We start from the raw sequence: 18,982 nt of genomic DNA, 5'->3' as shown, positions 1-18,982 counted from the left end.
TGGACCCTTTGTATAGTGTATATACTGAGGATCTGTGATCTACAGTAATTCTTATTCATTTGGAATATAGTAATTTGTTCCTGTCAGCACAGGGGCTGGTTTGTTGTTTTAAATTGCTGACTTTTGTTTTTCTTGGCATGCTCCCCAACAGAAACTGAACATCTGACAAAAATCTATTTGTACGACAGTTCAGTCGAGATAGGTGCTCTCAGTTGCCTAACAGTATGATTTGGGGTCCCCAAGATAAAAGTTGACTAAATGCCAAGATTTTAGTAGAGCTTGTTTGTGCAGATAACAGAGGTAATCCATATTCCTCAGGTCTGCAAATCAAACAGACAAAGGAGAAATACGCGTGCACACCATTCTCTTTGAGATAGTGGACCAGTAGTTTCTTCTTAATAACAATGGGGACTATCTAACCCCTGAGAACAACGGAAAGCTGACACCAGGGTTGTTCCTATATGAAATTAGAGCAATTAGAAGATTCCTAGAATGCTTCTCCCCCTTTAGCAGATAGTGCCTAAATAAATTAATCAGTGGATCTGGTTTGTGGCTCTCTGGCAATTTCTGTTCTTATGGGGTTTTGCCTGTCTAGAACCAAATTCAGATGATTATAGATCTGAAAGTTGATCCATAATACTGTATAAGAGGAAGTCCAGCCACTAGGTCTTGACTGTGTTTTCCAGGGTGATACGGACAAATGTGCCAGCCTTGGTGGCCATCTATGGAAATATTGCATTGGAACACACGTACTGGTTTCTAATGATCGCCTGCAATGATTATTCCAGGATAAAATAAGTTACTGAAATATCCTCTTTTTGATGAGGTGGTTAGATCAATAATGTGAAATCCAAACTAGGAGCCCTAGTGTCCTAGTAAACGCTTTCTGACAGAATAGTTTTTAAGGTACAATAATTGCTTTTCATCCCCAGATAAAAATATTACCCAAGTCAGCTGTATGCAAGTATGTGTCCCATTTTTGCTGCTTAGCTGTGGAATCTCTTACGTTTCGGAGTTAACGCTCAAGTATCACTCTTCTGGTTTACTGCAGGGCAAGTTTTTCCCAGGTTGACAGCCATCCAAGCCATGAATTTAGTTTTGAAGACTTCTTGCTAGTTAAAAAGTGTTGCTCCAAGGGCATCTTTATGGGCAACTTGTATATACTTTGATACTTGGAAATTCTCAGGATATCTTTCAGTATGAAATCACTGTTGTTTTATATAAGGATTTTTTAATGCAGAAATGTATTAGTTAATTCCTTATCCATTTACTTGTAAGTATCTCCTGAAAGACCATAATTCTTGCTTATTCTCTCATATCTATAGATTTACTGACCTGTTAATTCAAATTCTGTGATCACGCATTTTTCATGCCTTGCAAAACTAGGTAAATAAATAAATAAAAGCATAAATGGTTCATCATACAGTGTGTTCAAGATCAGCTGGAACCATATTTTGCTTTTTTTCCCTCATCTTTCAGACTGAAATACATCTTACCTGTTCAGTCCTTTCTTACCTTTATTGAACTTTCTCTACCTCTTTTGCAGAAAGGTTATAACAAAATACTTCCAACATGCAAACTGATGTTCAGTAAATTTTTAAAACGAGTATGTTGATAGATTTTTATCATCCTGCTGCCAATAAATGCCCATTTGTGGTCAGAGTCAACAGTTCTTGTGATGTTTTAGGTCATGTATTATCAGGTATAGACATCTCGGTTTAAGAGAATAAAAGTATAAGCTGTCACCCAACAACCACCTAAATTTTTCCGTGGGGCCATACTTCAAAAGTCTTTGAAACTGCTGTGATCCTGTTACAGTGGTTGCCATTCTCCTGTAGAACCATAAAGCTGCCTGTAGTAACGTGGGCAATGACAATGGACAAACGACAGCATGGGCTCTTCAAGATGACCGCTCTTGTTGTACGGTGTATGGTCCTGTGTGGGACTTGAGAGAGGGAGGGTAGGAGAGGACCCAAATATCTGAACAGAGGGAGGGGACCAGTAGGGAATGGCAAAATGGGTGGTGGGAAAGGGAACACTTTGTGATAGAAAGGGGGTAAGTATGGTCGCACTGGAGAAAGCGCATGATAAATTGGGGTAAGAAGGTACAGACTGTGAAAGGTGTAAGGTGTAAGACCGATGAATGATAGGGAAAGGGAAAGAATGGTGGGTACACCACCTGAGAATTTAGAAGAATGGTTGCTGTCACTCTCTGTATGTTTGTGTGAGTTCATTTTTAGGTCAAAATTTTAACCTGAGATTATTACATCAATTTGGGTCTGTCCCTGAAATCTTAGGAATCAAAAATCCAGATAAACGTTACACACTTGGACTTTTTTTCCTTCCATTCCTTATATTCTTTCTGTGTCGGTTTTGCACGTCAGGTTTGTGAATTGGAGTTGGAAATATTTATTATGTTTGCCATATGCTATCAAACTTTGTTTTTCTTTGTATCAGATCATCTGTATTTGATGCTAACAGCTTTGTTATACCAGAAGTTTCTAAACTGTGCCATGCAAGAACAGCTGGTGGGGTGGAGGGACAGATGTTTGGTCAAATAGTACCGGGCCTTTCTTGCACTTCAAAGGAGCTGAGCGGAGATATAATATGACTGTAGAGTATAGTTCTATTTTTCTAATCTGAGTAATTTGAATATTTGCCATAGTTTATTAAGAGATTGGGAGAGCAAGTAACCTGTATGAGCAGAATTTGGAAAGTGATTCATTAGATAATCTTTCTCTTACTGTGGACTTTACCCTGTAAAGATGAGAACCTCTGAATTAAATTCATATTGCCAATATGTGCCCCATGGAAGAGATGTTACAACATTCTGTGATAGAAATTAATTGCTTTTGATATTTTAATTGTTACCTTCTTTCTTTGGAGCTTCACTTCAGTTTTGTTCAAATGAAAAGTGGAATAACTTTTGAATTTAATCTTTGCCCTAATATTGAGATCTGAACATCTTTCTTCTTGTGCATGAATGCTTGTTCAGTTGCTATTTAAATAAAAGTAGTATTATGTAAGCAGTAACCATCAAGGTTTATTAAGTATGAAGATCTTAGATGTACCTTGAACTCTCTGAACTGCTGATCATCAGAAACTGGCAGCGTCCACTGAAATGAGAATCATTCCATCCCTGCTCTGTTCCTTAAGTTTTCCCCTTGTTATCCATTAATGGCCACTATAGGAGGCAGTACAAGTTCTGGACTAATTGAAGCTTTGACTGATACGGCAGTCTTTATGCAGTCTTACATAAAGTGAGGTTTTCCTTAAGGTTCACACTACATTGTCTTGACAGTGAAAATCCAGGCAGCTATAAACAAGATCAATAGAAATGTGTAAGCATTGTTGGTGACAACATAGGAACAGGGACAAAACAGAAATACTCAGTGAATTTTTTGAGTTGGGACATCAATATTTACTGGGAAATGAGCTACTGCCAGTATCAGTGTTTCTCATTACTCTTTTTGTTGTATGTTGGTCCACTTAGAGGCAGACAATTTCTGACTGTGCTACAGGTAAGGGAAGAATAACAAGTTAGCTGAAGCCTGTCTGTCAGAAAGACACTTTAAATGCCAAATATTTTGTAAATACCAATATTTTGTATAAATATACTGCCTTTCTGTTACACTGTGTTACAAGGCTTAAGACTTACATTCTGAAGAAATAAACCAAGTAGGGGAGGGGTTGGCGTCACTATTTTTGATACAGATATGTGCATAATAATAATAATAATAATTTTTCATCCAATTTATGTACTTTAAGAAATCAATATTGTTTGTAAGTATTTTCACTGAATGCGGGGGACTGAGGAACTCAAAAGCAGAGGCAGTATAAAAAGGAGGAGGACTTTAGTTAGATAAATTATAGGTAGTGGATTAGTTACTGACTTTTATCTCAGGTAGTGTAAAGCAAGAACTGCTAATCATCAGCTTGTGATAAAACTAGAAAATGCCATGTCTGAACATCGGGCTAGTATTTTATCATATTAGCTATTGATTTAACACAGCATGAAACAACTGGTTCTGTCCCAGTAGTGCCTGGTGGGGAGCAGCGAAGGTACAGATTTACTCCTCCTTCAATCTGCTGCAAACTTCAAAGCCCAATTGTGACCACTTAACTACTAAAATTACTAAACTCAGATATTTTTTCTCTTTTTCAGACAAGGCAATGTGTCTGTGTGCAAGTACACATGATCTAGAAGGAAGGAAAAGAATCCCAGCTAAATCATGTTAGGGCAAAAATAATAAATTCAGTAAGCACAGACAGTAAGATCCAAAAATCAGTTGGGCTGGGCTGTGTTATACACAAAGTATTTTTCATTTTCCTTTTTATTAATCAATAGTTTGAGCTAATGTGCTTATGGTCCAAAATAATTGCATTGAAATACACAGAATGAGCACCATGTGGGTATATTTGTGTGCAAACCACCTTAATTATGCCGTTTTTCTATTTAATTATTCTTTGCATCAAGCATTATTTTATTTTGTATTCAATGGTGAAGTCAGAAATTATCCTCTACTACTCTCATTGAATAGGATTTTTCATATTTATTATGATTAATATTTTTAAGGCTTAACTGAAATTTTCTTATTCTGTATGTTATTTTCAGAAATTAAAAAACATGTATTGGTATATGGGTGGAAAGATGCCTCTGAGAGAGAGTGTATATGCTCAGTGAAAAAAGGACAGTGCCTAAAAATAGCTTCTCATGCACTAAAAAGTATTTTTGGAAAGGCCTGCTTAAGTTTCTTTGGTATAGAATAGATCCTATCAGAGTGGCACAAATGTAGGTGGGACAATTCAGCTGCCTTGGAAACATCTCATTCATCTGCCTTGCCCTCATTCTAAGTGTCCAAAATGAGATCGGTCTTTATGGCTTCCTTTTGTTTTTCACTCTTGGAGTTCACAGTGGGCAAAATGTATAATTTATTAATAGACGGAGCTCTGTAGCAAAATTGTGCTTTTAACTGAAAAGCCTAAAAGCCTAAAAAATACCATCTTTTCCTAGGCTTTACCTACTGTTAGATATTCAAGGAGCGAGAGAACTAAAAAAGATGGTGGTAGCATTCAAGAATGGCAACTGTTTCAGCCCAATTATAGATTTTCATTACAGTTGCTGATCTCTGTAGTGTCTGGCCAGAGAGTGCAGATACAGGCTGATAAAGACAATTAAGTAACAAATGGAGGAAGGAAGTAACACGTGGACACTTCTTTCTGGGAAAGGAAGGAGCTGGTGGAAAGTACCAGCAGATGTCTTGTTACTGTTAGCAACGGGAACCTAGGCTCCAGATGGAAATACCGGCTGAAACAAAGATATTTTAATGAAATTTCATGTTTTGGTTTATCTGAGATGTTTACCATCCTTTACCATGAGCTAATTAGTGTCAGCTAATTAATTAAAAAAATTTAAGCTTCCATAAGATTTTTTTTCCTCCCTGCTTCACTGTCTTTGGGAGCACTCTCTTTAAAAGTTGGCCCTCATAGTATAAACTTCTCCCCTTGGAGGAAAATGGCTCCATATTTTCATGTTCTCAGTTCATCTGTCTGTTGGTCCAACACACTGGAGTTTATCTTCTGTCTCCAAGATTTAGCAAACATTTATGTTAATTATGAACCTACTACACAGCATAAAATCTTTGGACGACAAGACAGTCTAAAGTACATGATCCTGATGTGTAGTTGCTCCTTGTCGTCTAAATTGCTCTTTGTCCTCTAAATAACTTTTGTTGGATAAATAATGCAATGAAGTTGCGTGGTAATAGGCATTATTAAAAAAAAAAAAAAAAAAAAAAAAAAAGGAATTAAAAAAAGTTTTTACTTAAAAAAAAAAAAAAGGAACCATTATAATATATGAGTTGGGTCGTTACAAGAAGATGAGTTGAGATGACCAATTAGGATTTCATAACAGAAACATAAGCTTTGTGTTTTACTGGAAAAAGGCAGTAGGAGTTCTCTATTCAACTGTTTTCCTTAACAATTTTCCCTAAAAGGTAATTTTGCAGAGACACTTGTCGCTCTTGCATGTATGCTTATTATGTGCATATGCCAGTTCAAAGTGCCAAGATCTGCTGTAGTTAAACCATATTCAAAATAAGCTTATTTTTGTGGCCTAGTTTTGCTGATCTTTAAATTGAAGTTATTTGTAGCTAGCAGAGACTTCTGTAGAAGAAAGCAACCTATATGACATTAGTGACTGACTTCCAATGCCTGACATGGCTTTTTAAAATCTGTTTTAGGAGTGAGAGTCTTCTAGGATTTGATATAGAGACTGAATTGTCTTAAGTGATCATATTGACATCCTTAAATATTTTTGCAGATTAGCCTGAACATGAATTGAGGATCAATTTATCTGTCAAAAAAACTGGCTAATTTTGGCTGTTCCTGTTCTTTGCATCCAAATTTTTGTTGATGCCACAGTCTAGACATGTCCCTTTTGTCTCCGAGTCCAAGTATGAACCTATGCTATAAACAACAGAATTTATCCCACTACACCCAAATAAATAGTCCAGTTGTGGATTGCTTTGAACCTGTATCAGGTGTGGTCTTACAGCTGAGGTATCTTCATTTTCAAACTGTCGTCTGAGTTGGGGAGAGAGGGTGTTCCCCCCTCCAACCTTGCTCTTGCCTGTTCTTCCAGCATTGCTGATTGAAATGACTGTGGTAAGTAAGGGTCTGCAAGTTGCAAAACCTTTGTCAACAAATTAGGCAAATATATGCCAATGTTTGCTATACGTATCAAGGCAAAGGGCACTAACACCAGCCAACTTTTAATTTAGCAAGCTAGATTATCAAACTGGTCTTTGAACACGCACAGGGTGGTTACAAGGAAGCACTAGCCTTTTCTGAAAGGTGAATCTGAGAAGGAATGAACTCAAGTGATCTTGCACAATTTAGAGGAATTTCCATTGACTGAATAGGCAAGTTGGTTAGCTTAGACAGCTAAGTAGATGTGTAAAGATAGGTTTTGTAATGAAATATGATAGTTTAATAATGGTCATTTGAAGGAATCAATAGAAGGGAGTTGTATGAAATACTGAAATTACAGTGCTGAAAAGCACATTACACGAACAGACTACCAGACGAAGGTAACACTAGATAGCAGAATAGCTGCAAGTCAGCACTGCAAAAGGCAGACGTCACTACGTCGGCCTACAGAGAGGTTACAGTTAAATCTGCAGGAATACTCAGTCACCGTTCATGCGTCAGCTGATGCCTGGCATATTTTTTTGAGATTATGGCACATGAGTAAAAAGGCAGACAAACTGTTGTGCAGAACAGCCCAGAGCTGATAGTACCTTGGAGAAAGTGAATTCTGATGAAAGAATGAAGTAGTGTATATGTAGGCACCAAGATTTGGTAATAGGGCGTGGTAATTCAAACAAGCAAAAAGATGAGCAGTTATAATTAAAAAAAAATAATAAATTGATATAAACACCAGGCTAAGGGCAATTATTCATTGTTATGTTTGGAGAGTCCTATCCAAGCCCAAGCAATGCTTATCTGAAGTTTTCCATGCTTGGATTTATAACTCTTGTACTTCATTATAGTACTCTTCCGTAGATGTGGTCTTGTTAAATTGGAAGCAGCATTCTCAAAAAAATAGAAGGGGGGAGAGGTCAGTTAGTTCCAGACCTTTGAATTTTGAAAAATCTTACCTTTGGTAGGTTATTAAGTTTCAAAGGCAGAGCTCAGGTAAATATAAGCTGTTTTTCTAAATACAAGTGTTGTTTTCACAATAGAAATCGTCCCTGTTGCTCTTTAAATTCACAGAAACGATGACTTAACAATTCTCTCATAGGTCACCCATTTTCTTCCCTACCTACAGCACGTGCAATGTAGCAGGTTGTTTAAGCATCAGCCATGTTGGTGACATGCATGGTCCGCTGGTCATGAGTTTGAGACAGAAGTAGTTTTGTGGGCAGAAACTTCATTTTTCACGACCAACATAATACAACGTGTTGTATCCTCATGGGGGTTTGCTTGACCTTCCTCCCTGCCCTTATCCCATAAAGAAACTAAAAGTATGTTTGGTGATGATTATTGGAAAGAAGATTTATAGACCTGTGACTTCTACTTAAAATGGGTGATAGTATCTCTGCATTAATTTCACATTAGCACTTGAAGTTTGATTTCTCTCTGCTGTTGTAGGAAGCTGACGACATTTGGCAGAGTGGCAGAATACAGGTTTTAAGTTGTGCCTTTCTTTTTCAGCATTGCCTGCAATCTTTTGTGGGCATGCAGGGAGGGCAGGCAAGACCAGGAGTGGCTTAGGCATTGACTTTTGCCAGCCAACACGTACTATTGAATTGGTTCTTTCATTCAGAAGTTTCATAAGATTTATAGAATAGTTTTTATTTCCTTTTAGACAGAAGAAATGTATTGGCTTTGGTTTTTTTATTTTCATAAGGAAATGCATGAAAGTCCAGCACTGCATCAGGTTGTATATTAACACTATGTAATTGTTTTCCTGCTTCTTACACATAATTGATAAAAACTAAGCTACTTAGGAACAGGAAAAGCCCTTTGGAATTGCAGTCTGAAGTGTCTAGTCTATTGTTCCTGGATCACCTTTACAGAGAAATTTTGAAAGTTTTGAAGAAGTTTTGAAAGCTGAAGTTTGAACACAATTTCTTCAGCAATTTCAATTATTTTATTTCCTGAAGAAGTGTTTTTGTGTTTCTGTTTAAATATAAGCTTTAAGAATGTTAAGTAGGTTCACTTATTTTTCTTCTAAATTTGTTAAACTACCTTTTCCATTTCTGCTCAGCAAAAAAAATACTTCAGTACCTATTCCGGAACGCAGAGATGAAAGTGTACATTCTGCAGTATTTAGCAGTCCATTTGAGCATCAGGTCACCTTTTTCACCTTGCTTTTAGCAAGATCATTGGCAAAACTGACTACTCTCAAAGAACACGAAATAAAATCTAACTTATTCCTACAAATTATTTCTGGTTATGCTAACCTTGAGTATTTATTTACATCTAGAGCAGGGCCAAACTCTGAAACGGGTGCCTGAAGGGTTTTTTTTAAACCATTTATATATACTACGAAATTCTGATTAATTTTGTATGAAAACAGATGTTTGTGGATAAATAAGCCTTTTTGTTTGTTTACACATATTTCACCAAAAAAATCCGTTTAATCTGTTCTTAAAACATTGAGCCTTAAAAATGGAGAGGTTGGGACAAAAGGATTTGCTCGGCCTTTTGTCTGAAATGCACCTAGGTTTACTTGTCTCTTCAGGGGGCTGCTTAGCATTTAGGAGGGGGAAAGCTATTCTTTAGTTCAGGTATGAAAATGTGCGATACTTTATATCAATTATCTGGCTGATTGCTGAAAGTGGGTTGGAGTGAGTGGGCATTGGCTAGTTCTGGCCTTCACTAATGGGAACATTTCAGAATGTGGATGGTAATTAAAGTATAGAATGCAGAAAATTAGGCCAAAATTGAATAGAAATGAATAAGTATGTGTTCTGTTGTGCAGATGTTGGAAACAGATTATTTTGGATACCTCTTTCTATCTACATCTTATTTGGTTACCATGTAAAAATCAGTCATACACCATGTAGATTGTTTCTCTTCCCATTGCCTTTTCTGTTTTTATGTTGTGATGTATCTGTATAGGTAGTAATTTAGCAAAATATCCTGTCTGCCAGGTGTGGGAACTAGCTGATTGTATTGTAATACCAGATCATTACTTAATTCATATGCAACCTAGCCTAGCACATGGAAAGCATTATAAATCTATTTACAGTGTGGCTGGTCTGATGATAACATTGTATTAAATTCCCAGGTGAGGCAATTTAAGCAATTGCTTTGCCATGTGTAGGCCATGGAAATTAACTTCTCATATGCTTTAGTAATAGACGAACTTCATTGGTATGCTCAGATTAGTAGTATAGCAGAATTCTTACAGTCTGGTTACATGTACCCTACTTCACATGTAGAATCATACAGGGGGGTGGTACTGCAGATCACAGATCTTAATTAGTTTAAGCTGAGTTAATTCATTTCAATTCTAATTTAGCTGGGCTTGCCCATGAACACATTCAGTTCTATTGGGAAATGTTAAGGCTTGGGTCAAGTAGACAGATTGTTTAAAGCCAAATTGCCAGACAGAACTGAGCAAGTGTATCTGTTTGAACAGGGCTTTAAGGAAATCACCCAATCAGTATGCAAAAATCCTGTTCATAAACCAAGAGAGATCTGCCTGGAATCAGAAATTCTTCCTTGTCAGAAGGTCTGGGTACTGTAGTACATTTAAAACAGCCCCTGAAACTTTCTCTGTCTTGAAGTTCTTGTAGAAAGTAGCTTAACCCTTTTGTGTCTTTTTGTGTTCGTGTGCATGCTACATTTGAATGCAAACACATACACTGAGTTAAAAACACTTGTGTGCTTAGTCTTTTTATCTATGTATATACAAGGAAATATAAAATACAAGGAAAACTTCTATATATGACAGACCTTTACAGACCAAAAACTGCACACAGAACCTCTTAAACCTATACTGAGCTGCCCAGAAATGCCTTGGATTACAAACTCTGTAAAGGTTCTGTCTTTTCTAGAAACATACATATAAAGTACCAGTAGACAGTGGTAACTGACAACTAAGACTAAAAATGTTGACAATTTCTTGATTTGCCTGGTTAGCTTATGTATAGAAGTCATTAACTATTTATAAAATGCATTATGAATTGGGTTCCTTCAAACTGTAGCAGAGTGTGTGACATTTCCAGCTCAAACTATCATTCTTACATTTGGCTAAAGTACGTATTTATAAACAGCTGATAGTTATGAACTAAAAAAAAAAAAAAATAAATCTAAAAATTATTTAATTATTGAGTTCAGATGAACTGAACTAATTTTCATAGCCACATTTTAAAGTGTTAGCCAATATTACTTTAATAAAAATAAGAATAGTAATTCGAGATATTGATATTTTGGTCAAATCCTGAAAGAACAAACGAACACTTTAGTTCAAAGGCCTTTCCTTTTATATTATTGATTCATTTGGTAGTGAAACTGTGATCAAAAGTAGTATCAAATTATTTATTGATTATGGCAAAGAGTTATACCTAATTGTAGTCAAAGGGTTATTTCTTTTAATATAATTGCTGATTTTCAGATCATGACAGATTATTGCAATAAAAGAACAATGATACAAATATATTTATTAAGTTCAGTGGTGATGATATAAAGGATTATAAAGGGCCTCTAAAAATTGTATTGCTACTAACATTTATTTCTTTCCCATGAAGAATATTCTTTTTCCTTTCTTCTGTGCAGGCTCTTATGAATGAGAATATCAGCCAGTTAAATCTTTCAAATAAATGATGTGTAACCAAGGACTGTCTCAGTCTCTATATATAATTAGGCAACTTGTTCACTGGAGAACAAGCTCATGAAGCATCATGCTCCTCACTTCAGTCTAATAATGATAAATACATTCAACACTAACAGATTCAATGGGGCTGAGTCATTTTGTGAAATTGGGAAAGACTGTACAGTTGAACTACTAGATCTCAAATGGGAAGATTGACTCTTAATCAGAAAAGCAGATTAGATATTTATTGGTATATATTTGTAATTTTCTTCCTTGTTTGATATGTATCAAATAAAAATAGGAAAATAATATAATTGAGCAATCTATGCCAATTTGTTGGCTTTTTGGTGAAAAAAGAGAAAAACAAAACCTATCTCCATATGATATTCTTGCATACTGTGGAGTGTTTTAGTCCCCCATAGTGATGAAATGAATAATTTAAACAGGCAGCTCTGATACCACAGCCTGTTTAAAGGTTCTCATATCCTTTAATGCTGTAGACTACTTTAGCTTGGTTAGTATGAAACTGTGACAGCTGAGATCTCCAAAAGATTTGGCACAATTCAGCTCTTGTAGTAGGTCCATGGTATGCTTTGACCTTGCTATGTACATCTGTAGCTTTAGTATATAATCTAGGTCTGAACACTAGCAACTGAATCACAAATTGGTGAGCATTGTAATGATGATGATGGTAATAAAGGCTGAACTACACAGGATATAAAAGCTAAAATGTGTTCCTCTGAGATGACCAATACAAGGCTTACTCCACTGCTAAGTTCCTAGCATAAGGGCTGACCCACTTCCAAACTTCTTTGTCACAAAGGTAATTAATTTCCCGTGTCCAGTATAATTTCTAGTGGGTTGTGTCCTGCGCCCCAGCCCCAAGCACATTTTTTGGCATGATTGTCCAATAAGGGAAGGTTTGAGGAGGGATTTGTTTTTGCTGAGTTCCTACTGGTAGTGACTACCACAGCAGAGTGTGAGGGAAGCTCCCATCAATAAGGGAAGGCCCTCAGCTCAGTTCTTGCCACTCTTGTGTTGCTTCCTCTGATGAAGTGTAAAACTGATCATAACCGCACTCAAATATAAAAAGATTTTAGACAATATGTTAAAAATCTTTTCTCTCTTTTAATGGTGAGTGTAGGAATATTAACTGACTAAGGGCCCGTTATTTGGCCAACAGAGAAATTGAAAGCTGGGCTGATGTTCTCTTTATGGACTTCCCTGTTGTTCCGTTGAACGCTGTGCTACCTTGGTAATCTTCAGACATTTGCTTTCCATTGCTCGGCACTTGATCTAGTTTAGAATCAATATGATGATCAGTTCATGAGCAAATCTGCTGCTCATAAGCTGTGAATAATGACTGTCTGACATAACGATCTAATGAATGACTGTCTCAGTTTGTGGCGTTTCCATGAACTGCTGTAAACCAATGTATCGTTGTACTGTTGTTGTTTTCTCTCCTTTCTTTTGCCCGTTGATTTCTGGTCCTTTCCCAGTAGGCCTTCACAGCCTTACCAGCATAGAAAGCACTTGTTAATTTTCTACATCTTTAATTTCAACCAGTTTTGTCAAATGTGTGTTGTTAGGTTTTGGGTTTTTGGGTTTTTTTTAATACGGGAAAAGCTCGATCTTCCTTTCCTATTTAGTGGCATCACTGCAATGTTATGCTGAGTTCTGCGTCCAGCTAGTGAGCGTTCTTCAGATAAATGCATTTGGTTCCGACACAGGCATTTCTTCAATGCTTCTGGTATTAGTGTATATTGCCTCTCTCGGTTACCTGATTATCAGAACTGGGATCACACGTTATGTATCTTGAGCTTCACTGAAGCTGCTTTCATTGCTGAAATGTTGAGGATGTGACTGTCTTAGAAATGCTAAGGTTTTGCCATGCAGATTTGTCAAAATACAGCAGCTGAAGAACTTTTTAATAACTTTTACTTGCAGATATTTTTTTTTATCAAATAGGTATCCATTAGGGGGCTCTCGAGGTTTAAGATGATCAGCCTTGATACCAATGGCTTCGGAGCTTTACTCCTAACCCTTTTTTCTTTTTGTTTTACAGAAAAGGTCACGAATCGCCTACAGTGATGAGGTGCGGAATGAGCTCCTGGGGGATGACGGGAATTCCTCAGAGAACCAGGTAGGATGCTAATCAAGAAGCCCTAGTGGGTGGCTGGAGGGTGAAGGAGGTCACTGGCACACTGGGCTTCTCAAGCTGCTCCTTAACAGCATTAGCAACAACTCATGTGGAAGTGATACTGTTTAATGCAAAGCTGGGGTCTTAATCAACTTCAAAATGTTTCTTGGAGATCTTACATTTAACCCTTTAACTTGTGATCACTGTCTGCTATCTTAAAAAAAATCTTTTCTTCTCTTTTCTTTATTATTTAGTACTTAAGAAATAACTTGAAACGCGCTGTTTGCCGACAAAGCCAAGGTCTTCACCTCAAACACATGTAAAAGGAATAAAAAAAGTACATAATGCAGCTTTGATAATAATGCAGTATAATTAAATCAACACTGGCGGGCAAAACAAATGAAAGTGCGCTCTCAGAATTAGGCAGTACCCCACTCAGTTTCCTTGTGTGATTCCTTCCCTAAACAGATTTTTCTCTCCTTGTACCAAAAACGCAAGTTGTACTAATAAGAGCATGCTTTCAGAATGCATGTTGTACTAGAATGCAGAGTGCTATCCATCTCTTTTAATGAAGGAAATCTTGATAATCCTGAGGCTTTTTTAATATCTTGTACCCGTATTGTTGTTCTGGACACTACAGTGAGGATTCTGCTAGACTACTGAAAATTATAAAGGCAACATTATATTCAGGAGGCTTTGACCCACCTGTTAATATTTCTTTTGGTGCTGAAACTTGTTTGACAAGCTCTGTCTGAAATCAGAATGTTTCTTTTCTTTTTGAAAATCATGTCAGCTGTAATCAAAGTTGTGTATTTTGAGTTAGAAGTTAGTTGAAAGTTTTCTTAAATATCAGATTTTCTCTTCTGACCATATAGCATTTAAATTATTTTGATAGTGAGAGTGAAAATTGTTTAAATGTTTACTTGATAAATGCAATATTAAATAAGGAAACAGATCAGAACCACGTTCTGAAATTTTTAGTATCTTCTACCCTCAATATAAGCTCAGTTCCACTAAGGGTAGAAGAAAAGAAAGACTTGGAGACTTATCCCAGTACAATGTGTTTTAAAACACAGACCCCTTAAGTCTTAACCTTATATAGTATTTTAAATGTGCTGTGTAAGTTTTTAAACTCTGTAATAGATTTTAACACGTACGTTAATGCAATTATACACAGGATACAATTTATTTGTAGACAGAAGACTGTAGTGTATAGCAGCTCTAATATCTATGTGAAGAGTTAAATTTAAAAGATATTAATCTTCATATTTATATATTATAGCAAGGGGAGATTCCAAAATTTGAATAAAATAAAGAGGGTTTATTATCCCTAAATAATGAATTTATGGAAAAGATGATTTTAGGGAAAAGAGTTTCACAGTCTGCATGTCATGATCATATACTCAGTCCCGTGAAAGTGTTAAGATTCTCATCTTATTTCTTTTAAGGTGCTGCTATTTTTACATTTCAAGAAAAAAAATGTGTGAATTCAGACATAAAAGGGCAATTGTGATAAGAAGCTTTACTTATAACAGAATATCTTATGTGTAGGGATGAGATAAAATATTTTATTTTCACTTTTTAAGGAATGGTTAAATAACTGGTTCACATGTGCACTTTTTGCAAGTTACGATCTTTTTTCTAAACTTGATGGAAGAAACATGGTCTCATCTCAAGGAACCAAATGATACCTTCAACCATTTGTCAACATGAGTTTTTTCTTCCAAATGACCACTTGTTAAATGGAAGAAAATTTTTGCTGGTAAAGGAGTTTTATGTAGTCTTTTAGGTAATCAAAATCCTTTCCTATAACCCAACTTGAAATTATTACCCCTATACCTTTGAAAGTTCTGAATTTCTTTCTTTTCTTCCTTGAAAAATGTTATGAAATATCACCATAAAGGAGTCACCTAACTACTTTTAAATATGTGAATGCAGTATTTTTAAGAAATATTATTCATTGTGTTGTTCCAATAATCAATCTCACAATCTATTTTTCTTATAAAATATCATTATTTATATTTGTGCTTATACGCATGTAGTTAAAAAAACGACTTGCATGTAGTGCAAAAACTTCAGTCTGATGTTGAACTTATTAGAATGTACAGCTATCTAAATCAAGTGTAAGGTTTGGGTGCTTATCTTATACTGAACATATTATATAGATATATTTAACTCAGTAACCCCAGGTCTAATACACTTTTACTCCTATACATTATTATATCAATAGAAAACTTGGACTAGATGATGAAAGGATGCTGAGGTATAACTTACAGCCATACAAAATATTTGAAGATGTTTCAAATTCTTGCTTTCATTTTGTCTGATGGAAATAAATATAGGTAGATGGATGGACCCTCACCCTAATATTGTAGGACTTTTACTTCTTAATCAGTTTGGATTAGGTTAAATAAGTTAAACTAAAAAATGTTGGGTTGTTTTCCCCAATTCAATCACCAAACTGTGAAAGGGGAGAGGAGAGTAGGGATTCCTCTTCTGACAGAGGTGGTGTTGAAAAAAGTTGCCAGCTCAGAATTGCTCCTACACCAATCCACAAATATGGGTAAAATCTACCAATAGAAATGCTGAATATCTGGTTAGACTGGGGTGTTACCCAAGGGAAACAAGAGATAGGAGCTGCACGGTTTAGGTATGGTCTTTGTCATCACGATAAACATTTGCATAATGTTTTTGGCAGAGTGAGAAGACAAAAGGAACTTAATGTATACTGGCTAGTATGACCATATTAAGTATTCAGAAATAAATGGGGTGCTATTGGAAAAATAAACAATTTCGATCTTTTTTTTATTCAACTTCTGGGGTTTTTTAGTTGAGTTTCAAAGGTACAATTACAGCAAACCACAGCCAAGTTATAAGCTGTAATGAATAAGATCATAGTTTTGAGTTTCCAGTTATTCTCCCAAGAAGAAAGACTGAAGTACAAAGAATAGATTGAAGAATTAGCAAATGATGATTTATTTTTCGTCTTCTTCGTTTTTCCAAAATGTTTCCCATAAGTAGCAGTCATCATGTGTAGATGGCAACAACTTAGAATGCAGTTGCCTTATAATGACTAAACCAAGATTTAACTAATTTTACCAGATAAAGCATATAGAAACTTCTTGTGAGAAGTTGTAAGAATGATACAATTCTGCTATTCAAAGTTTCTTTTGAAATAAATGCATCTTTGTTTAATGATCTAGGTAGTGATACAGTGCTCTTAAAGCACTTAGAGTTTAATGAAGTCGTTGCTTAGTGTACGTTAATTTCTTCTGAATTTGAATCGTGTGAATGTAGTCAGATGAGGCACATACAGAGGCTGAGAATCAGGAGACGTCCCTTCTCGCATCAAAAAAACCCCACCTCACAACCCCAAACCCAATAACCTACTGTGTGCATTGGGTTGTTATTTATTTTCCAGGAGTGGTCTTAAATGGGCTCTGTTGCTTTCAAGTCTTATTTGTCATTCTGGCCACCAACAGTTATCAAATCCCTTGAAAGTTTTGAGTTTTTCAGTGCAATGGTACCCTACTTAAAGTTGTGGCTTCACTTTAATAATCATAGAACTGTTTTATGTGGCAATTCGTATATTTTTTAGAAAGTACATATTGGGTTAAATCAGAAATCCTTCTCGACCAAAATAATGTCAGGTACAGTATTATGAACTTTCTTGAAATATAATAGTGTTCCTTTCTCTTTCACAACTATGTTCATTAATAAGTTTAAATAAATTCGCATTAGGTTAAACTGCGTGTCTGTATAGGCATACATTGTATATGTGATTTGTGGTGAACAAATATTTTGTGGCTACTTAATTTCTGACTACAAAGTTGTGATAATATTAGATTTGGGCTTGCTGTGCATAAAGTGTGTCAAACTTCAGCTACAGACCAGGGGGTGAAGTTGGTCAATTTAATTCCCCAAGATCTAAAGAAGGTCGGTATCATTTCATATAGCCCTGGCAGAGCAGATCATTACCAGACACAAATCTGTTCGTTACATGCCGAGGGTTTATAGCAAAATAAATAGACTGTCATCATAAGTTCAGAAAATTGTGTGTTCGACCCACGATAATGTGTAAAGGGCGTTTAATAGAGTTCAGCATTTATTCGTTATCTATATGCGGACAGAGACGGCGGTAGCGTTATCAGCTTTTTAAAAAAAATTCGGTAGTTTTCTATGTCACGTGACGTGCCTCACAGACACACACACGCGCGCGCGCGCACAGCCCCCCCCATCTCGCTCCCTCGCTCTCTGCGGCGCAGTTTTGATTTTAGTCACAGCAGAAGGCTTAGCCACAAGAGATTCCACTGGTTCAAACCAGCGTAAACCAGATTTTTTTTTTTTAGCCTACAAAGGAACAGATTACCTCTTGTATCGAATTCTGTATTGCAAAAAAAAAAAAAAAAAAAAAAAAAAAATCTTTGTTTCAAAAATACGCTGATTATCATAACCTAAAATGGTGGCTGCACACGGCTTAATGCTGTTTACAGTTGAGCGGTGGGCATAATAAAAATAATGTTTCAAAATAGAAAAGTAAAGGTAACACATTTTCATCAAGAGCATTGTTAAATGGGGGAAAAATACATCTTTTGTTAATTTGAATGAATATCTTTCAGCCAATGTTAAAAAAAAAAAAAAAAAAAAAGCCCTCTCCCATTACTTAGCTTAGCTGCAAATCCCATGCAGAGCTTAAATTCAGCCATGCAGCACAAACAAGATAGAACATTTTTGTTTGGGACCTATTGAAAAAACAAATGTGCAGCATTTTAAAACTCTCATTGATTATAGCAGGGTGGCATGCCCAAACGGGCTCTATTGCGGGAGAGTAGGTTTAAACTTTGGCCCTTTAAGTATCATAGTCAACTGAAGAATGGTGGCCTCAGAAAGAAAAGATAGCTATGTGATCAACTCCCAGATCGTCTCTTTCTAAAGAGCCTTAATGTTTGCCTTTTTGGGGAAAAAAGGGGGGGAAGATCTGGAGAAAGAGACCAATTTATGATAGGCCAAGCACTTGAATTTAAGCGCCGGTTTGGCGGACAATGCAGTTTTCTTTATACCAAATTCTAGCAAAGTTCCTTTAGCTACGTACTGAAGAGCCATTTCAGTTTAAGTCCGTGTGGTAGTAGCCCTCCTAATTACATCTCGTTAGAGCCTCGTTGTCCGTTTTGGTAACGGGGTGAGGCGTACGTTCAGTTTTAGACTAGCCATATGAAACAATAGAGAATAATGGAGGTTCTTTTGTTTCCTTCCTGCTGGCGAGACTTTATTAGTAGTAAACATTCTCAGCTTACATACGTGTTGAAAATTAGTGTTATGAAACTGTAGGTGAAGTATCAGCATAAACTGAGATAATGATGTAGCTGTTGTAATTTCGAATTCAACTGGAATCGGTGAGAGAACTGTAATTTTTTATAAAGAGCCACTCTTATGCAGACTTTTGTTGTGAGTAATTATACGTTTTGTTCCAGTACAAATAATTTATCTGTCTCTCTAAGGGGAGAGCATATTAC

General features: G+C 36.2%; 1 protein-coding gene across 4 annotated transcripts in view; it reads left to right on the top strand.

Annotated features, from left to right (window-relative positions):
- Positions 1–18,982, top strand: part of VTI1A (vesicle transport through interaction with t-SNAREs 1A) — a 276,222-nt gene that overhangs the window by 43,785 nt on the left and 213,455 nt on the right. For all 4 annotated transcript variants that reach the window (XM_030031577.2, XM_030031578.2, XM_030031575.2 and 1 more), the window contains exon 4: positions 13,395–13,472. In XM_030031577.2, coding sequence (XP_029887437.1) covers positions 13,395–13,472 — 78 coding nt within the window. The remainder of the gene's footprint in view (positions 1–13,394; positions 13,473–18,982) is intronic.

This window comes from Aquila chrysaetos, chromosome 11, assembly GCF_900496995.4.
Source record: "Aquila chrysaetos chrysaetos chromosome 11, bAquChr1.4, whole genome shotgun sequence".
NCBI classification, from domain to species: Eukaryota; Metazoa; Chordata; class Aves; order Accipitriformes; family Accipitridae; genus Aquila; species Aquila chrysaetos.
Note: the sequence above shows the minus strand (reverse complement) of the source record. Positions and strands in the feature narration are given on the sequence as shown.